Raw genomic sequence first — 19464 nt, 5'->3', positions numbered from 1 at the left:
TGCCCCCCGGTGTGGGAACCAGCACCTCCCAGCAACCAGCCACTCCCGGTGGGGGCACAGCACAGACCCCAGAGCCAGGAACCTCTCAGCCGCTGCCCCTCAGCAGGAGCACCCCATCTTCAGGTAGCACCCACTCTGTTGCCTTCCCTCCCTGACTCAGGTCACTGGCTGGTACGGGAAACGCTGTAGGAAGGGTCCACCCCAGGCTGACCTGGCCTGACCATGAAATCCCAAAGAGGGGTCTGTTTGGGACTGACAGACACAAACAGGCCTAAGGCCCCCAGTGAGGTAAACTGTCGATATGGTGTCCAGCGAATCCCACGATTCCCACGGCTGCCGCTCACCCTGCAAGTCCCTGCACCTCCTGTGAGCTCCTGTGAGCAGCTTGGCCTCCCCAGGGGGGCCCCAGGGTCTCAGTGGGACACACAGGCCCCTCGAGCCAGGGTCCGCAGAGCCTGAGATTTGGGAGACAGCCCAGGCCTGAGTGGAACCCAGGTGTCGCAAGCCTGGCACAGGTTGGCATGGGGAATGCCTGGGGCACTCAACAGTGCAGGGGTGATGGCGTTTTCCACTGCAATGCCAGGTGGCGGCCCCTTGGAGGACAGGCGCTTCTCGGTGGCGGACATGGCGGCCCTGGGTGGGGTGCTGGGTGCGCTGCTGCTGCTGGCTCTCCTTGGCCTTGCCGTCCTTGTCCACAAGCACTATGGTCCCTGGCTCAAGTGCTGCTCTGGCAAAGCTCCGGTGAGGCCCAGGGTGGAGGGCAGGGCAGGTGACCAGGCAGGCAGTGGGGGACAGAAGAGGGGAGGGCGGAGGGGCAGATGTGGAGGCGGAGGGGTGTCCAGCGTGGAATGAGGGTGTGCAGAGGCCAAGGCTGCAGAGACCCAAGGACCCTGCTGACGCCTTGACTCCTGCCCACAGGAGCCCGAGCCCGAAGGCTTTGACAACCAGACGTTCCTCCCTGACCACAAGGACAACTGGGTGCCCGTCCCCAGCCCCACGCACGACCCCAAGCCCGCGGAGGCACTGATGCCCACAGAGCCTGCGCCCCCCGGCCCTGCCTCCCCAGGCGGTGCCCCTGAGCCCCCCACAGCGGCCCGAGCCGGCGGAAGCCCCACGGCGGTGAGGTCCATCCTGACCAAGGAGCGGCGGCCGGAGGGCGGGTACAAGGCCGTCTGGTTTGGCGAGGACATCGGGGCGGAGGCAGACGTGGTCATTCTCAACGCACCCACCCTGGACGTGGATGGCGCCAGTGACTCCGGCAGCGGCGACGAGGGCGAGGGCGCGGGGAGGGGTGGGGGTCCCCACGATGCGCCCGGTGACGATGACTCCTACATCTAAGCGGCTCCTCCACCCTCTACCCCGGCCGCGCGGGCACTGGAGGTCCTGCTCCCCCAACCTCCGACCCGAGGCAGAATAAAGCGAGGCTCCCGAAACCCAGGCCATGGCGTGGGGCAGGCGCGCGGGTGCACGGGGGCCCCATTCACTCGCGTCCCCCATCGTCATCAGCGCTTGAGCCCGGGTGTGCAGATAGGGGCGGTGGGTCTGGCCACGCTGTCCCCACCCCGAGGCTGCAGCACTTCCCGTAAACCACCTGCTGTGCCCGCCGCCTTCCTGAGGCTCTGTGCCAGCTGGCCTAGGAAGTTCCTCTCCCGCTCTAACCACAGCCCGAGAGGGGGCTCCCCTCCCCCCACCTGCACCGGGGATCTCAGTCACCCGCTCAACTCAGACCTCCCGCTCCGGACCCTACACAGAGATTGCCTGGGGAGGCTGAGGAGCCGGTGCAAACCCCCAAGACGATGCTCCTGGGAGCCGGTGGTCTCAAACACCTGCTGGGGGTCCTAGTCCCCTTCTGAAATCTACATGCTTGAGTTGGGGCACAGCAGTAAACACCCCGCCCAGAGGCCCGGACTGAGGCGTGCTGCGGGTGGGCGCGCCATGTGGCCTGAGCAGGAGCCGGACCAGGAGGCCCAGGGGTGAGAGACACATTCCCCTCGCTTCTCCCAAGGCCGGAGCCCAGGCTGGGTGCCCATGCCCAGAACCATCAAGGGGTCCCTTGTGAGTTGTCAGCATTTTCCCTAATGAAAATACACCATTAATTCCTTTCCAAATGTTTTAATTGTGAGAGTATCTGATATTCTTGTCTGAACAATCTAAAAAACCCAAAGGGGGCTGCGCACGGCGGCTCTCGCCTAAATCCCAGCACTTTGGGAGGCCAAGGTGGGCGGATCACCTGAGGTCGGGAGTTCGAGACCAGCCTGACGAACATAGAGAAACCCCGTCTCTACTAAAAATACAAAATTAGCCAGGCGTGGTGGTTCATGCCTGTTATCTCAGCTACTCGGGAGGCTGAGGCAGGAGAATCACTTGAACCTGGGAGGCGGAGGTTGTGGTGGGCCAAGATTGTGCCACTGCACTCCAGCCTGGGCAACAAAAGCGAAACTCCATCTCAAAAAAAGAAACGCAAACGGTGCAGCTGCCCCTTTTTCGAGGCACGTCCACCTCCCACTACCCGCTTCCTCTTTTTTTGAGACTGAGTCTTGCCCTGTCCCCTGGGCTGTAGTGGCATGGCTCCATCTCGGCTCACTGCGGCCACTCCCTACTCCCTCCACCCCTCCCTACTCCGCGCTGCCCGGGGCGGGGTTCCGCTGGTCGCATCCGATCGTAGGAACAGGCGGCGCGCGCCCTTCGCGGAAACTCCCGCCTGGCCACGGGACCTCCTTGGCTGCACCTGCAGCTCCTCGGGCCCCGCCCCCGGCCCGGCCACCATAAAAGCGCCGGCCCTCCGCTTCCCCGCGAGACGAAACTTCCCGTCCCGGCGGCTCTGGCACCCACGTACTGGGGACCCCAGACCCACGCGGTGCAGGCCCGGGAGCGAGAGCCTCCGCCGGGGCTCCGTGACCCCGGAGGGGTAGAGCCAAGGGCTGAGGGAGCCTGAGGGATGTGGGTCGGGCGGGGAGGGAGGCGGGGAGGGAGGCGGAGGCACGGGCGAGGTTTCGCGGGGCTGAGAATGGGACGGGGTGGAATCGGGGAAGGAGGCGGGGAGGGAGGCGGAGGCAGAGGCGGGGTTCCGCGGAGCTGAGAACTGGACGGGGTGGGATCGGGGAGGGTGCGAAGCGCCACTGTTTAGGTTTCGCTTTCCCGGGAGCTTGACCCGCCCCTGACGTCGCCTTTCCCGTCTCCGCAGGGTCCGGCCTGCATCTGCCCGCCACGCCTGGACACTGGTTCAACACCTGTGACTTCATGTGTGCGCGCCGGCCACACCTGCAGTCACACCTGTACCCCCTCTGCCAAGAGATCCACACCGAGGCGGCGTCGGTGGCTACAAGCCCTCAGTCCACACCTGTGGACACCTGTGACACCTGGCCACACGACCTGTGGCCGCAGCCTGACGTCTGCAGCCACAGGAGCCCTTACCTCCCCTGTTGTAACACCTGACCGCCACCTAGCTGCCCCTGCAGAAGGAGCAATGGCCTTGGCTCCTGAGAGGTAAGATCCCGGCCCTCCCTCTGCGGATGCCGGTCCCCGAGCGCCCTGCAGCCGGCCCTCACTCTCTGCGGCGGGGCACCCGCAGGGCGGCCCCACGCGTGCTGTTCGGAGAGTGGCTCCTTGGAGAGATCAGCAGCGGCTGCTATGAGGGGCTGCAGTGGCTGGACGAGGCCCGCACCTGCTTCCGCGTGCCCTGGAAGCACTTCGCTCGCAAGGACCTGAGCGAGGCCGACGCGCGCATCTTCAAGGTGGGACCCCGGCCCCGCCCCGGGTGGGAGAGCCCGCCTAGGACCCCCCGGGCCCGGCCCACGTGTTCCGTCCCCCTCTTCAGGCCTGGGCCGTGGCCCGCGGCAGGTGGCCGCCTGGCAGCAGGGGAGGTGACCCGCCGCCCCCAGAGGCTGAGGCTGCGGAGCGCGCGGGCTGGAAAACCAACTTCCGCTGCGCACTGCGCAGCACGCGTCGCTTCGTGATGCTGCGAGATAACTCGGGCGACCCGGCCGACCCGCACAAGGTGTACGCGCTGAGCCGGGAGCCGTGCTGGCGAGGTGAGCGACGCCGGCTGCCAAGAGCGTTGGCATTCGTCCTGCTTGGGGAAAGGGGAACATTCTCTGGGTGAGATTTGTGGTTTTAGAGGCTGCCAGCAGGCCCACAACAGGTGGAGCCACATCCCCACCTCCTCAGGCCACAGCCTAAGGGTTCACAGCCAGGAAGCTGGTGGGGGCTACACCAGGCTCTCCTTGTGTCTCTCACTCTGGTCTCGGGGCCTAACGCCTGCCCCATTCTCCCTCAGAAGGCCCAGGCACGGACCAGACTGAGGCAGAGGCCCCCGCGGCCGTCCCGCCACCACAGGTAGCCTTCTCTCCTGCCTCTCCTCCTGCCAGGCCGCGGAGCTGCTTAAGCTGACCCTGACCTTTCCCTGCAGGGTGGGCCCCCAGGGCCGTTCCTGGCACACAGAGATGCGGGACTCCAAGCCCCAGGCCCCCTCCCTGCCCCAGCTGGTGACAAGGGGGACCTCCTGCTCCAGGCAGTGCAACAGAGCTGCCTGGCGGGCCATCTGCTGACAGCGTCATGGGGGGCAGATCCAGTCCCAGCCGAGGCTCCTGGAGAGGGACAAGAAGGGCTTCCCCTGACTGGGGCCTGTGCTGGAGGTGTGGGCAGTGCCCGGGGAGGGGGGGAGCGCGGGAGGGGCCAGTGCACCTGGACGGACACTTAAGAAGGGGGCTGGGGATTGGGAACTGGAGGAGGAGGAGGGACCACCGTTCCTACTGTCCTCCCCTCCTCAGGCCCAGGGCTCCCTGCTGGGGAGCTGTACGGGTGGGCAGTAGAGGCGACCCCCAGCCCCGGGCCCCAGCCCGCGGCACTAATGACAGGTGAGAGGGGTAGAGGCTGGGAGGCCTGGGGCACAGGGAGGGGCTGGGGATGAGGTGCCAGCACAGGATTCCCTTCTGGATGCAGGCGAGGCCACGGCCCCAGAGCCCCCGCACCAGGCAGAGCCGTACCTGGCACCCTCCCCAAGCGCCTGCACCGCGGTGCAAGGTGAGTGGATCCCGGGAAGGGGCAGCCTGTCCCCGCCCACCCCCATCACTCACAGCTTGGTCTCCACACAGAGCCCAGCCCAGGGGCGCTGGACGTGACCATCATGTACAAGGGCCGCACGGTGCTGCAGAAAGTGGTGGGACACCCGAGCTGCACGTTCCTATACGGCCCCCCAGACCCAGCTGTCCGGGCCACAGACCCCCAGCAGGTAGCATTCCCCAGCCCCGCTGAGCTCCCCGACCAGAAGCAGCTGCGCTACACGGAGGAACTGCTGCGGCACGTGGCCCCTGGGTTGCACCTGCAGCTTCGGGGGCCACAGCTGTGGGCACGGCGCATGGGCAAGTGCAAGGTGTACTGGGAGGTGGGCGGCCCCCCAGGCTCCGCCAGCCCCTCCACCCCAGCCTGCCTGCTGCCTCGGAACTGTGACACCCCCATCTTCGACTTCAGAGTCTTCTTCCGAGGTCAGTGAGGCCCCTGCCTGGGGGGTGTCTCCAGGGGTCCTTGGGAGCACCTGCCTGCCAGGTACTCAGCAGACCCCCATTCTTCAGAGCTGGTGGAATTCCGGGCACGGCAGCGCCGCGGCTCCCCACGCTATACCATCTACCTGGGCTTCGGGCAGGACCTGTCGGCTGGGAGGCCCAAGGAGAAGAGCCTGGTCCTGGTGAAGGTGAGACCAGAGCCTCAGGGAGGAGGCCACGTGCTCAGGCCCACTGACAGAACGCCCAATGCCCTCAGAGCCTGGGGAGGGGGAGGGGAGGCCATCCGCCGGGTCACTGACAGACGCCCGATCCCTCCTGGCAGCTGGAGCCCTGGCTATGCCGAGTGCACCTGGAGGGCACGCAGCGTGAGGGTGTGTCTTCCCTGGATAGCAGCAGCCTCAGCCTCTGCCTGTCCAGCGTCAACAGCCTCTATGACGACATCGAGTGCTTCCTCATGGAGCTGGAGCAGCCCGCCTAGAGCTGGCCGCGGCCGCCCAGTCTAATAAAGAGAACTCCACAACACGTACTGGCGTCTTGGCTGGTGGGGAATTGGGTCCAGGCTGAACACGGGAGAGGCCCAGGTAGGGAGGGGACCTCCACAGCCTCCCTGCACACCAATTCACTTATCTTCACCACACACATTACAGCCAAGCCTCGACTCAAAGAACAAGACCCTTGAGAGGCAGGTGGCCGCCAAAGCCACTCCCACCAGCTGTGCCGAGGGCAAGGACAGCATTTCCCCACGCCGGACACCTGTCGCCAGCCCTCAGGCTGCCACTGCTGCACCCTGCCTCCAGGAGGCAACTGTGTTGAGTGCAAACTCGAGCAATTATTTACAAGAGTACAACATAATTGAAAAAGAGAAAGTAAAGATATTCCTAATTCAGAGCCAGAGGTACACAGCAGCTGTTGGCGGGAGGCCGCCTAGAGATTTATCAAGGACGTGCCACCCCACCAGGAGCCCCTCCTGATCACCAAGTGCTTTATCTTCCAAGTAGTAAGTCAATCAAGAGGTTTCTAAAGATAATCCATTTTTGATAAATTAGAATGGAAACAGTGTATCTATAATATACATACAAAAGTGTCCAGTTTTCAACTGTGAGCAAGACAGACGCACAGACCAGGTGTCAGCGCAAGAACCTGACGGCAGGCATGCTGATGCCCCCCATTCCCCGCCACTCCCGACAGCTCCCCGGGCATGGCCCCGTTTCCCGCCACTCCCGACAGCTCCCCGGGCATGGCCCCGTTTCCCGCCACTCCCGACAGCTCCCCGGGCATGGCCCGTGATTGCCCAGCCTCAGCCCTCGGCCCCCTGCGTGGGCGGCTCCTCTCCGGCCTCTGGTTTCTTGTGCCTGCGCATGTGCCTGTACTTGTCCACGTACGCCTTCACCAGGTTGGCCACCTTCACGGGGTTGATCTCTCCACTCTTGCTGTGGCAGATCTGGAGAAAGAGGTGCAATCACCAAACGCCCTTTCACATCCAGATGTTCCGGGCCAGAGCCCAGGGCCGAAGGTGGGCTCCCTTGCCTGCCCTGCTCAGGGGCAGGCCCTGAGTGCAGCACGCAGACAGACAGCAGTAGGGGCCGCCCCACCTATGTGAGATCCCCGTCCTGCCCGCTACGCCGCTCACAAGGCCACTGAGGGTCCCACGGTGTCGGGGGGGAGCATGGGCTGAGATGTCACCAGGCACCTGCTCACCTCTGGGGGTCTGTAAGCTGGGCGTGGGCTGGGTAATTCTAAATTACCCAGGGTGCACTGAGGCACCCTCCTTCCTAAGCATGTGCCAGGGGCAGCCTCAGGCGAACAGGCCTGACCCCAGGCCTGCAGGATGTGGCAATACAGCCCCCGACCCCTAACCTGGCTGGCTGACCTCAGGACCTGCACTCACGGTCACCCCAAAGTCCGTGTTGATGAGACAGCAGCGATGTACCGTGACCCCGAGCCCCACAAACAGGCTCGTGCACAGCCCACCTTCTGCACGGCCTTGCGCAGGATGTCCTTGTACTCCTCCTTGGTCACCTCCCTCTTCTGGTAGAAGGGCTTGATGGCCAGCTTCACCTCCTCCACAGCACGCTCCTGCATGTGCAGCTTCTTCATGTACTAGAGGGGGACACGTGTGTGATGTGGCCAGGCAGGGGGCCGGGAGTCCCTCTCGCCAGAGGCACTGTGGTTCTGGACACCCTTGCAGTTCCAGAGGCACAGTGACCAGCTTCCGCCCCTAAACTCAGCCCCAACAACTTTAGTTTCAAAGTAAGATGGGAACATGGGGAAAGTGGGAGGAGGCAGGACTCACCTCCTCCTTCTTGGTTTTCTCTGCAGCTAGCCTGGGGGCCGGGGTCTTCTCCTCCGAGTTGCTGGCTGCAGTGGCTTGACTGGCTGGCTCTGAGGCTGGGGTCAGGGCAGTGGGCACTGGGGCCAGGGTCTGCGCTGCCCCACAGCCCACTAGCGGCAGGCTCCCCTGCAGGATGAACTGGACCGTGGGCTGGCTGACCAGTGCGCAGGGTGGGATGCTTGAGGGCTGGGCTGGGGCAGGCGGCAGGCTGGGGCTGTAAACCTGGGAAGGACACCCCTGCTGAGCACTGGGCCCTACGGCTGGCAGCTCTGTGCCCAGGAGCCGTGCGTGAGGCCTCAGCCCCAGCCTAGTGTGGTGTGTGTGACACGGGTGCCAGGCCACTGCCCACAGCCCACAGCCCTCCAGCCCAGGCACCCACCTGAGAGGGGTCTGTGTCTGGGAACCCAGGTTCCGGAAGCACATGACTGGGAAGGGGCAGCTCGGAGAACGCCTGCCTGACCCCTGTAGGGGCCACGTCCTCCATGTCCCAGGCTCCTTCTCGGGGCTTCTGTGGCCTGTGAAGTGGTGCCCCTGGGGGCCCGACAGACAGGGAGGTGGGTGCTCTGTGCCCACCCCTGCCCAGAATGCTGTTTCACGGCTGGAAAAATCCAGAAAAGCGCCAGGAGCAAGGACCACAGAGCAGCCCTCAGATCCACCCCCAGCAGCAAGGGGAGGTTGCGAGGTGTGCCAGCTCCTAGCCACTGATCCCCGACCATGACCTGTTCTGCCCACCTGCAGGAGACCCCCACACCCACTATCCAAGCCTTCCCTGGCTCCAGAAGTTCCCTGTGGTGGCCGGGGCCCTACTCACTCAAGGGCCCTGTCCTCGACAGGGGTTAAATTCACAGGGGCCTCTGTCCTCGGCGGGCGCAGGGGCCCTACTCACGGGGGGCTCTGTCCTTGGTGGGGGCTGGGGCCTTATTCACTGGGGCCTCTGTCCTCGGGGGGCGCAGGGGCCCTACTCACGGGGGGCTCTGTCCTCAGCGGGGGCTGGGGCCTTATTCACTGGGAGCTCTGTCCTCAGCGGGGGCTGGGGACCTACTCACGGGGGGCTCTGTCCTCGGCGGGGGTGCTGCTCTCCGACTCCTGCAGGTTCCAGGTGACCCGCTTCACCAGGGCTCTGGACCGCAGCAGGGGGGTCTGCGAAACCACCTCCTCAGCCCGGGCTGCCTCCTGTACCCTCCCACTCATGGAGGGGCTGTCTTCCTTCCCCACAGGCGCCACATCCGGGGAACTGGGTGCCTCAGCCTTCTCAGCCGCGTCCGGCCTGAGCAGATGTGGCTCCTGGGGGCCCTCCGGCAGAGGTGGGGGCTGTGAAGGGTCTTCATCGTGCATCAGCGACACCTCCCTCTGGATGGCAGCCACGGCCAGGCTGGCTGGGGGCAACGCAGGCTTTGGTGGGACGTCTCGCTCCGGGGAAGAGTCTGTGCTTTCAGGAGAAGGTGGCGAGCTCATGTCATCGAGCTGGATGAAAACGGCGTCGCTGGAGAAATCGTCAAAGACGTGTCCTGCCTCCACGGAGTCGCCATAATCCAGGTCCAGGTCGTCGGGCTCACACTCAGCTGCCACCTCCAGGACAGGGGCAGCCTGCAGGGGGGCCTTGTCGGCCGTAGCCACCTCCGGCGAGACACGTGCCTCCTCCAAGGCTGGCAACCTGGGGGGGAGGTCTTCCTGCCCTGGCTCCCCCTGTGCAAGGGGTGCTGGGGAAGCCTCCCTCACAGCCCCCTTCCTCTCTGGGGAATGGGACCGGGTCCGCGGCCGCTTCTCACGGGACCGTGGCCGCCTGTGTCCCCGTGGCCTGTGCTCCGGGCTTGGGGACCGGGACCTCCGCTTCCTCCGGTCTCGCGGCCACACCGCACTCTCCTTCCTGTCTGGCCGCTCGTGGCTGTGTTCCCGCTGGTGCTTGTGCCTGCGGAGTCTCTCCAGGCTGCTGGTGGGGGAGCACTCCCTTCCGTGAGGTCTGGACACTGATCTCTTCTTCTTCTTCCTGCTCTCATAGTGCTCGTAGGAAGAGCTGCCAGGGCTCCCCGAGCGTGACCGGGACGTCCTCCGGCTGTGGCCCCAGGGGCCCCGCCTGTGCTCCCTGCTCTTGTCCTTGGCTTTCTTCCTCTTAGCTCGCTCTCGGCTGCTGGAGCGGTCGCTGGAGGACCGCCGGCTCTTGGCCTTGGACCGCTGCCTCCTGGGGCGCTCCTCACCCACTGATGGTGACGCTGACCTCGAGCTCCTGTCCCTGGATTCAGAGCGTGTCCCAGAGCGCGTCCGTCCGTGCTCCCTGGACACCCTCTTCCTCTTGGCCTTCTTCCTGCTGCGGGAGCTGGATGTGGAGCGGGACCGGGAAGGGGGCCTGAGCTCCACGACTCTGTGGGTGGCAGCCTGCGGCATGTCCGGGCTGGGTGGGGCTTCTGGCTCCACGACAGTCACACAGGTCACCGTCCGCTCCTCAGAGCCAAAGAAGGTGCTACAAGACGCCCCATCCTCCTCGTCCCAGGGCTCCGGTGGGGATGGCCTCTGCACCCGGGCAGCCAGGCCCTGGCTCTCTGTGGGCTCCTCTCGCTCCGTGTCAAAGGCCCCCTCGGCAGCCACTGCACCCCGGAGCTTGGACACAGTGGAGGATGGTCCAAGAGGGGGATCGGGCTCTGTACCAAAGATGCTCTCCACCGTGTAGGAGGTGACGCAGCGCACAGCCTGCACCGTCTGGGCCTTCGGGCTGTTGATGGAGATGGTTCGTGTGATCTCAGAGGGCAGGAGGCCAGGGCCAGACCTCTCGGGGCTGCTGCTAGGGGCGCTGGAGTCGGAGCCGGTGGGGTCGGAGGGGTCGTAGACCTCGCTCCGGAGCTGCTTCGTCTTCTTGATGGAGAAGAGGGGTGAGGGGTTCTCCTTCCTCTGCTCCTTATTGTCCACAGGCCGGAACGTGTTACAGAAGCCAGGGCTGGAGAGCTGGCTGGAATGTGCCATGTTTCCAGGAATATTGATCCGGAAGCTCTCAAAGGTCGACCCAACCCCTTTCCCTCTTGATGGTCCCAGTGGGGCCAAACTGCCATAGGAGCTGGGGGCTGGGGGCCGGGAGCTGCCCGTGTGCACGCCGGGCTCCTGGGGCACCCTGCTGCTGGCCTCGCTCTCTGCCCGCGTGCCTCGCCCTGGCTGCCCGGCGCCCTCCCTGCCGGTCAGTCGGCTGATGCAGGCGCTGGGGATCTCAGTGCTCTGCCCATGGGCCGGGGCCATGTCCTGTCTGCCACCACCGTCATCTCTCCTGATCTTTGGTATCCTGGGTAGCTCAGAGATGTCCATTCTTCTGGGCGCTGGTTTCAGGGGAGGCCCCGGCACCACACTGCGACATGGGGGCTTAGAATCTCTGCTCGAGATCTTAGACGTGGCAGAAGGCAGGGGCAAAGTGTGCTCGTTGGTGCCGTTGAACCGGGGGCTGTGACTGTGTCTGAAGCCAGGCACGCTCCCATTTGACAAGTTCCGAGCCTGAACCGACCCAGGGGTTGCTGACAAGTCCAGCCTCACAGGTGCCCCCGAGGTGCGGGTGGGGATGCAGGAGCTGCCTTGACAGCTTAGCCCTGTGCTCTGTGGCCTGTTTCCTGAGGGGCCTTGGGCCGGGCTCCCAGAGGGCAGTGCTCGGGGCTGCAGGCAGTCCTTGGATCCTTCTTCCCCTCTGGACACACTGCCTGAGTTTCGCTGAAAAGAAACTGGAGCTAAAAAACAAAAAAGTCAATGGCAATCATTTCCCACCCACTCTTCTTCAATGTCAGTGGCTTAACTTTTATCACAACTGGTTTTCTGTGAGGTCGTGCGCTTTAAACTCCCGTCTGCCTGTTGAGGTGGACACCTCGCCTTTCCACACCCGGAGAGCTGCTTCAACAGTCACTCCGTGATGACAAAGTACAGTGCCTGAGGCCATTAGGACACGATATTAACCAGGGGCAGGTGCAGTACCCCATTAGGACATGTTCTTATGAACATGAAGCTGTGTGGCTGGGTAAGAACTCGGACCTAACTGGGAAACTGCTCAAGAAGGGAAATCAGTGGAGAAAAATGGCTGAGGAATGGTCCCCCCAACTTCAGCTACATCTTCTGTGACTGAGACATGGGCTAAGTGCTTGGGAACAGCCAGAGGACCAGCAGCCCACAGAGGAAGGGGCCATGGCAGGGGAGGTGCTCACCCGCCCTCTTGGCGCTGAGGGAGCCGTCGCGGTGGATGATGACATCACTGCTGCCCAGCATCAGGAGGCTCTGGCCCGACAGGATGCTGCCCAGCAGGTCAGGCACTGGCTCCTCCTCCAAGTCTGGCTCTGGCACCGCAGCAGGGGGGCGACTCCTGTGGGCACAGACCCGAGGGCCTGCCATCACTGCCTCCCACGGCCTGAGGGCCAGCACCAGGCAGAGCCCTGCAGCAGGTGGGAGCCGGGGAGAGTGGCGCTGGGCCGGGCCTGTGCCTCCCCCACAGCCCTGGCTCCGGCTGCTGTTATAAGAAGGGCTCACCAGGGCCTCCCAGAGGGAGGGAGGGAGCCCCACCTCGCAGCTCTGGCTCCAGGGAAACCAGGTGTTTTTGGGAGAAGTCACCTGTGGTGCCTTTGCCACCCCCAACTCCACCAACAGGCGGGAGGGGGCAGACAAGCATCTTTACCTGTTTTGTTGGTTTTGGTTAATTCTTTTTTTGTTCTTGTGGCGAAACAAAAGAACTGGCCAAAAGATGACCTCTGATGACAGCCTTATTCACCAGGGCCACTGCTCCTGCCCGAGGCAGTCTCCCTGTGCTGGTGGCTCTCAGGCCGGGGTGGGGGGCAGAGGGGCCACCTGGTGGAGCTGCAGCAACTCCAGTCCACGCTCATGGGCAGGCTGTGGCCTCTGATGCAGGATGGGCTGCAGCACTGCCTCACACCAAGAGCTGACTGATGAGCGTGACAGCTGAGGGGATGTGCTGAGGCCACCCAGGGCCACAGAGAGCCAGGCTATCGCGGCCCCACCCTGGAACCCCCATCCGCTGCCCGACTGCTGCCCTCACCTCCCCAGAAGCCTCTGCCCTCACACACCTGGAAAGCCCCATGGAGACGGGCCTGGCCACGGGCTGGTGGGACTGCAGGGCTGACCGGGACAGAGCCCGTCTCTTGGCACTCAGAGGGGAAAGAGGGTTTGCAGAAAGCTCTTCACTGCTAGAGGGGAGGACACAGGCCAAAGGGAACAGGTGACTCCCAGCTCCCAGAACCCCCAGCCCAGGGAGACAGCACGGAGGAGGAAGGCCGAGCACTGGCCACGTGGCGGCACGTGTGATTTGGGCCCCGCACCAGACCTCTAAGTTCTACGCTGCCCACCTGCACCGTATGGCGGTGGGAGGAATGGCCACCCTCACTCACAAACACAAAACCTAACGCCTCCGCATGCACCTCGGGGCCCCGTGCCCACAGCCCCCAGGGAGAGGAACAGGTGCCCAGGCAGGACCATCACCAGTTCAGTCACCTGTCGAAGGGGTCCAGCTCATAGGGATCTCCAAACAGAGACAGAGAGGCAGCTCCAATATCCGCTCTCAGCAGCCCCAAAGAGGGCTCCACTGGCTTCAACACTGACGGGATGCAGCTGCTGTGAACAGGCCTGCGCAGGCCCAGCGTCCGCGCGATTCGAGAGCGAGTGGTGGCTTCACTCTGAATCCAGTAACAAAGAAAAAGGTGAACAGAGAGACAGGGATGGCATCTACGAGGGCTCTGTAAATGCCACGTGAAGCCTTCATCAGCAACAGCGAACACTAGGGCGGGAAAATAGTAAGCCAAAGTCAACGGGCTTCGCAGGCATGATGACCGACAAGCAGGAACAAGGCCGCACACGTCGGCCGTGAAGCTCACTGCAGGTTAGCAGAGGCTCTCGGGGTGCTGCAGAGTCACCATCACGTAGTAGTTAGCATTAAGTGAAAACTCACAAAGAGGGAAACAAAAAATTCAACTGATGACTGACAGTAAAACCTCTGGTAGATCACATCTGTAATCTCAGCATTCTGGGAGGCCAAGGCAGACAGATCATTTGAGGCCAGTTCGAGGCCAGCCTGGCCAACATGGTGAAACCCCGTCTCTACTAAAAATACAAAAATTAGTTGGGCGTGGTGGCTCACGCCTGTAATCCCAGCTACTCAGGAGGCTGAGGCAGGAGAATTGCTTGAACCCGGGAGGCAGATGTTGCAGTAAACCAAGATTGCACCACTGTAACTCCAGCCTGGGTGACAGAGCGTGACTCTGTCTCAAAAACAAACAAAAACAAACAAACACACCAAAAAACCCTCGAGAAGATGACACAAATTTAGATTTCAAGCGCTGTCATTATTCCTAAATTACTAAAAATCCTAAGAGTTACTAGCTATTTCCTTCTGATTCTAGGCAGAGCGGACAGAGCAGCCTCTGGCTGTGGTTGGGACTGCAGGGCCTGAAGGCAGGTGCCGCCCCTCCCAAAGGCGAACACCTTCACCTGCCACCGGGCCCCCAGGCTGTGGTCCCAGAACGCTGTCCACAGAAGAAAGGAACCACAGAAATAGCACGCAGGCCAGCCGAGGACAAAAAGCTCGGGAGGACGCCCAGGAGTGTTCTGGGCACAGGGATGGGAGAGGAGGTTCCAACCCAGGCTCAGGGCACCCTGCAAAGCAAAGGGAGAGCCCAGGGGACCTGAGAACTGGGAAATAGCAGGTCCTTAACCAAAACCTGGTCATGGCTTTAGCTTCTACTCCAGGAATTTTGTCTGAATGAATAACCAGATCAGATGTTCGAATAATCCATTTAAAACTAAAATAAGGGGGCCAGGCATGGTGGCTCACACCTGGAATCCCAGCACTTTGGGAGGCCAAGGTGGGCAGATCACCAGAGGTCAGGAGTTCAAGACCAGCCTGACCAACATGGCAAAACCCCATCTCTACTACAAATAGAAAAACTAGCCGGGCGTGGTGGCGCACACCTGTAATCCCAGCTATTTGGGAGGCTGAGGCAGGAGAATTGCTTGAACTCAGGAGGCCGAGGTTGCAGTGAGCTGAGATCATACCACTGCACTCCAGCCTGAGCAACAAGAGCGAAACTCCATCTGAAAAAAAAAAAAAAAAAGAACTAAAATATGGTTTTATATAAATATGTACTATATGAGTTTATATTTACTAGGAAATAAATAATAATCTTAAGTATAAATTCACATAAAGATGCAGCAGACTTGGCGCTCACACTTGTAATCCCAGCACTTTGGGAGGTCGAGGCAGGAGGATCATTTGAGCCCAGGAGTTCAAGACCAGCTTGGCGAATATTGTGAGACCCCGTCTCCACCAAAAAAAAAAAAAATTAGCTGGGTGCGGTGGTGTGAGCCTGTGGTCCCAGCTACTTGAGAGGCTGACGTGGGAGGATCACCTTAGCCTGGGAGGTCAAGGCGGCTGCAGTGAACCAGGATCACGTCACTGCACTCCAGCCTGGGTAACAGAACCAGACTTTGTTCCCACCCCAACCTAAAACAAACAAACAAACAAAAAACATGTTGTGAGGCTTAGATGACAAACTGCTTAAGCCCAGGAGTTTAAGACCAGCCTGGGAAACATGGCGAATCCCTGTGTCTACAAAAAATACAAAAATTAGCTGGGCACAGTGGGCTATGCCTGTAGTCCCAGCTACTCAGGAAGCTGAGGTGGGAGGATCACCTGGGCCTGGGGAGGTCAAGGCTGCAGTGAGCTGGGATTGAGCCACTGCACTTCAGCCTGGGCCACAGAGTGCTGCCATCTCAAAAAACAAAACAAACACTGGGCGCGGTGGCTCACGCCTGGAATCCCAGCACTTTGGGGGCCGAGGCGGGCAGATCACGAGGTCAGGAGTTCAAGACCAGCCTGACCAACATGGTGAAACCCTATCTCTAATAAAAATACAAAAATTAGCTGGGCGTGGTGGCGCACGCCTATAATCCTAGTTACTCAGGAGGCTGAAGCAGGAGAATCGCTTGAACCCAGGAGGCGGAGGTTGCAGTAAGCCAAGATCGCACCACTGCACTCCAGTATGGGGACAGAGTGAGACTCCGTCTCAAAAACAAACAAACAAACAAAAACAAAACACAAAACAAAAAAGATTCAGCAAACACTTGAACAATGGCTGCAACTCAGTTTTGTTTTGTTTTTGAGGCAGAGTTCTGCTCTCGTTGCCCAGGCTGGAGTGCAGTGGCACAATCTCGGCTCACTGCAACCTCTGCCTCCCGGGGTTCAAGTGATTCTCCTGCCTCAGCCTCCTGAGGCTGGGACTACAGGGGCCTGCCACCACACCCGGCTAATTTTTAGTCTTTTTAGTAGAGATGGGGTTTCACCATGTTGGTCAGGCTGGTCTTCAACTCCTGACCTCAGGTGATCTGTCCGCCTCGGCCCCCCAAAGTGGTGGGATCACAGGTGTGAGCCACTGCGCTCAGCTGCAATTCAAGTTTTTACATATTAAGGTGTTTTAAATGTGCAGTCAGAGTGGACAAGGTGATGCATTTAATCCCAGTTTGAGCATCACAAACATGAACACGAATGACACATCACCCTCCAACCCATAAACATGGACAATAATTAGGGATCAACTAAAAATGAATATTAAATATCTGGTCCATGATTTGGGGTGAAAAGGGCCTAGGACAACAAATGCCATGACATATACCAAGGAGGCCGCTCCCAGGGCCCAGCGAGCATGGGTCAGAGGAAGTGGACGGGGCCTGTCAGACACGGCTTGTGTCACTCCTCAGAGCCAGGCTGGCCAGGCCTGCCTGAAACCCACAGCAGCTCCCGGGGGCCTCTGCCACAGGGCTTGCACTGGTCTGGCTCACACCTGGCCCCCCGACCAGCTGATAGCTTCAGGAAGGTTCCTGGGGGGCATACGACCACCCCTCAACCCCTCAGTGTGCCTTAGGAAACAGCTGGCCTCAACCCCATCTTCAGTCTGTGCTACAGAAATGTTCATTTCTATCTGTAAATCACTGAGTAAATACAGAAAAGCAGCGACGATGATGATCCCTGCCCTGTAACCGCGCGAGGGTGCTGAGGCTGGCGGGAGGCTCAGGCCCTGCCACCCAATGCTCACCTTTACCTTCTTCCCTCTTCTCTTCTTCACTCGATGTTGGCGTTTCCTAGATCTTGTCGCTGAGCCCTTACTTTTTGCGGATGGTCCGGACGGGGTTTTCTTTCTTCCTGGCACTTTCTTCCGTCTTCCTAAGGAGAAGAGGTTGAAGTCTGTGCTTCCCTGTGCTGGGCCCTCCCCGCCCCATTCCTGTGAGTCCAGCTCAGTGGACGGAGCCCAAGGAGCCGGTACAGCGGGACCACACGCACTAGCTTGCAATTTTTTTTTTTTTTTTTTGAGACAGGATCTTGCCCTATCACCCAAGCTGGAGTGCAGTGGCACGATCTCAGCTCACAGCAGCCTCAAACTCCTGGGCTCACGTGATTCTCCTGCCTCAGCCTCTCAAGCAGCTGGAACTATAGGCAGGCACCACCGTGCCCAGCTAATTTTTTTTATAGATAGGGCTTACCATGTTGCCCGGGCTGGTCTCTGGGCTCAAGCAATCCTCCCGCCTCAGCCTCCTAAAGAGCTAGGATTACAGGTGTGAACCACCACGCCTGCCCAAATTTTTTTTTTGAGACGGAGTCTTGCTGTGTCACCAAGGCTGAAGTGCACTGGTGCAATCTTAGCTCACTGCAACCTCTGCCTCCTGGGTTAAAGCAATTCTCCTGCCTCAGCCTCCTGAGTAGCTGGGATTACAGGCGTGTGCCACCACAGCCGGCTAATTTTTGTATTTTTTTTTTTTTTGAGACGGAGTCTCGTTCTGTCACCCAGGCTGGAGTGCAGCGGCGTGATCTCGGCTCACTGCAAACTCTGCCTCCCAGGTTCATGCCATTCTCCTGCCTCAGCCTGCCAAGTAGCTGGGACTACAGGCGCCCGCCACATAGCTGGGACTGCAAGCGCCCGCCACCACGCCCGGCTAATTTTTTGCATTTTTAGTAGAGATAGGGTTTCACCGTATTAGCCAGGATGGTCTCGATCTCCTGACCTTGTGATCCGCCCGCCTTGGCCTCCCAAAGTGCTGGGATTACAGGTGTAAGCCACCGTGCCTGGCCTAATTTTTGTATTTTTAATAGAGACGGGGTTTCGTTAAGTTGGCCAGGCTGGTCTTGAACTCCTGATATCAGGTGACGCACCCGTCTCAGCCTCCCAAAGTGCTGGGATTACAGGTGCGAGCCACTGCGCCCGGCCCCAAAGATTTTTAAACAGAGAAATAAACCATATATACATTTATATATATTTTTGGAGACAGAGTCTTACTCTGTCACCCAGGCTGGACTGCAGTGGCACCATCTCAAACTCCTGGCCTCAAGCTATCCACCTGCCCCAGCCTCCCGAAGTGCTGGGATTACAAAGGCTACTCAGGAGGCTGAGGCACCACAATTGCTTGAGCCTGGGAGGCAGAGGTTGCAGTGAGCTGAGATTGCGCCGCTGCACTCCAGCCTGAGCAAGATGAGATCCCGTCTCAAAAAAAAAAAAAAAAAAAAGGAATAAAAAATAAAAATAATGTGTTCCTATCGGGGAGAGACACAGAAAATGAGTTGCATCTAAGAACAGAGCCTGACATCCCTGAGTGTACCATTAAATATCTTACATAATTATGACCAGGGCCAGGCACCATGGCTCACACCTGTAATCCCGGCACTTTGGGAGGCCAAGGCAGGTGGATCGCTTGAGACTTTAACACAAATGAGCTCACTGCACATCTGTAGTGACATAAAGATTTAAAAAATTTTAACTGCAAAAACACCCAGCCAAACGCCCATCAACAGGACAAACTGTGGTATATTCATACAATGGAATATGTCTGAATAATAAAAAATCAGCCACAGACACACATAATTACAGAGATTCCCAGAGTGCTGTGCTGAACAAAAGGAGCAGCAAGTCGGGCTCCTGCACTAGACCCACAGACGCCGAGTCCCCCGGAGCCCCAGGACCAGCACGACCGATACACAGTGATGCACACGGCCATAGGGTTGCTGGTGGGGCCGGAAGTGCGGTCTCGTAACTATTTCTGTGCTGGCTGGAATGGAAGTTACGTCTGTCAAACCTAGGACTACACACTAAAGCGAGTGCATTCACTTAATAAAAAGTACGTATGCTTCAGGCCAGGCGCGGTGGCTCAGGCCTGTAATCCCAGCACTTTGGGAGGCTGAGGTGGTCGGATCACCTGAGGTCGGGAGTTCAAGACCAGCCTGGCCAACATGGTGAAGCCCTAACTCTACTAAAAATACAAAAACTAGGTGGGCGTGGTGGCGAGTGCCTGTAATCCCAGCTACTCGGGAGGCTGAGGCAGGACAAACACTTGAACCCGGGAGGTGGAGGATGCAGTGAGCCAAGATTTCGCCACTGCACTCCAGCCTAGGAGACTGAGACTCTGCCTCAAAAAAAAAAAAAAAAAAAGAAAAAAGAAGAAGTATGCATGCTTCAATAAAGTTAATTTCTAAAAGACCACAGATTAGAACACACTGAGTAAAGCAGGAGTCCACGCATCCACAGTGACTTAAATCCCCATGAGGGAGAGGGGATGCTCTTCTGAGAGCCAAATGCGCGCACCAGCGCCAGGGGGTGTCTGACAAGGTGCAGTCGATGGCTCTCC

At 60.1% G+C, this 19464-nt stretch overlaps 3 protein-coding genes across 17 annotated transcripts in view; 2 read left to right on the top strand and 1 right to left on the bottom strand.

The window, feature by feature from the left end:
• Positions 1–2108, top strand: part of CDHR5 (cadherin related family member 5) — an 8435-nt gene extending 6327 nt beyond the window's left edge. The window contains exons 13-14 of the mRNA XM_032149299.2: positions 584–741; positions 919–2108. Of these exons, the coding sequence (XP_032005190.1) occupies positions 584–741; positions 919–1338 (578 nt within the window). The 3' untranslated portion in view covers positions 1339–2108. The remainder of the gene's footprint in view (positions 1–583; positions 742–918) is intronic.
• Positions 2109–2687: 579 nt separating this feature from the next.
• IRF7 (interferon regulatory factor 7) lies at positions 2688–6175 on the top strand. Of its 7 annotated transcripts, none has more exons than XM_032149296.2 (11): positions 2688–2908; positions 3185–3486; positions 3572–3734; positions 3818–4031; positions 4280–4335; positions 4409–4634; positions 4770–4856; positions 4942–5022; positions 5094–5483; positions 5571–5689; positions 5824–6173. In XM_032149296.2, the coding sequence occupies exons 2-11, from the start codon at positions 3467–3469 to the stop codon at positions 5977–5979; spliced, it is 1512 nt and encodes a 503-aa protein (XP_032005187.1). In that variant the 5' UTR covers positions 2688–2908; positions 3185–3466; the 3' UTR covers positions 5980–6173. The 7 variants fall into 7 exon arrangements, with proteins under 7 accessions (XP_032005187.1, XP_032005183.1, XP_032005185.1 ...); XM_032149292.2 differs by having other exon boundaries at positions 4277–4335; XM_032149294.2 differs by having other exon boundaries at positions 2688–2940; positions 4277–4335.
• Positions 6176–6353: 178 nt separating this feature from the next.
• The window catches only part of PHRF1 (PHD and ring finger domains 1), a 36450-nt gene continuing 23339 nt past the window's right edge, over positions 6354–19464 (bottom strand). For 4 of the 9 annotated variants that reach the window (XM_058437079.1, XM_032149282.2, XM_032149283.2 and 1 more), the window contains exons 10-18: positions 16887–17014; positions 13294–13475; positions 12870–12989; positions 12000–12154; positions 8880–11531; positions 8213–8364; positions 7795–8055; positions 7473–7601; positions 6354–6942 (exon numbers count right to left, since the gene is read on the bottom strand). In XM_058437079.1, coding sequence (XP_058293062.1) covers positions 6799–6942; positions 7473–7601; positions 7795–8055; positions 8213–8364; positions 8880–11531; positions 12000–12154; positions 12870–12989; positions 13294–13475; positions 16887–17014 — 3923 coding nt within the window. In that variant the 3' untranslated portion in view covers positions 6354–6798. The remainder of the gene's footprint in view (positions 6943–7472; positions 7602–7794; positions 8056–8212; positions 8365–8879; positions 11532–11999; positions 12155–12869; positions 12990–13293; positions 13476–16886; positions 17015–19464) is intronic. The other 5 variants (XM_032149284.2, XM_032149286.2, XM_032149288.2 and 2 more) reach the window with 4 other exon arrangements.

The sequence above is a fragment of the Hylobates moloch genome, unplaced genomic scaffold (assembly GCF_009828535.3).
Source record: "Hylobates moloch isolate HMO894 unplaced genomic scaffold, HMol_V3 SCAFFOLD_4, whole genome shotgun sequence".
Lineage (NCBI taxonomy): Eukaryota > Metazoa > Chordata > Mammalia > Primates > Hylobatidae > Hylobates > Hylobates moloch.
The sequence above is the reverse complement of the archived record's forward strand: the minus strand, read 5'-3'. Positions and strand labels throughout refer to the sequence as shown.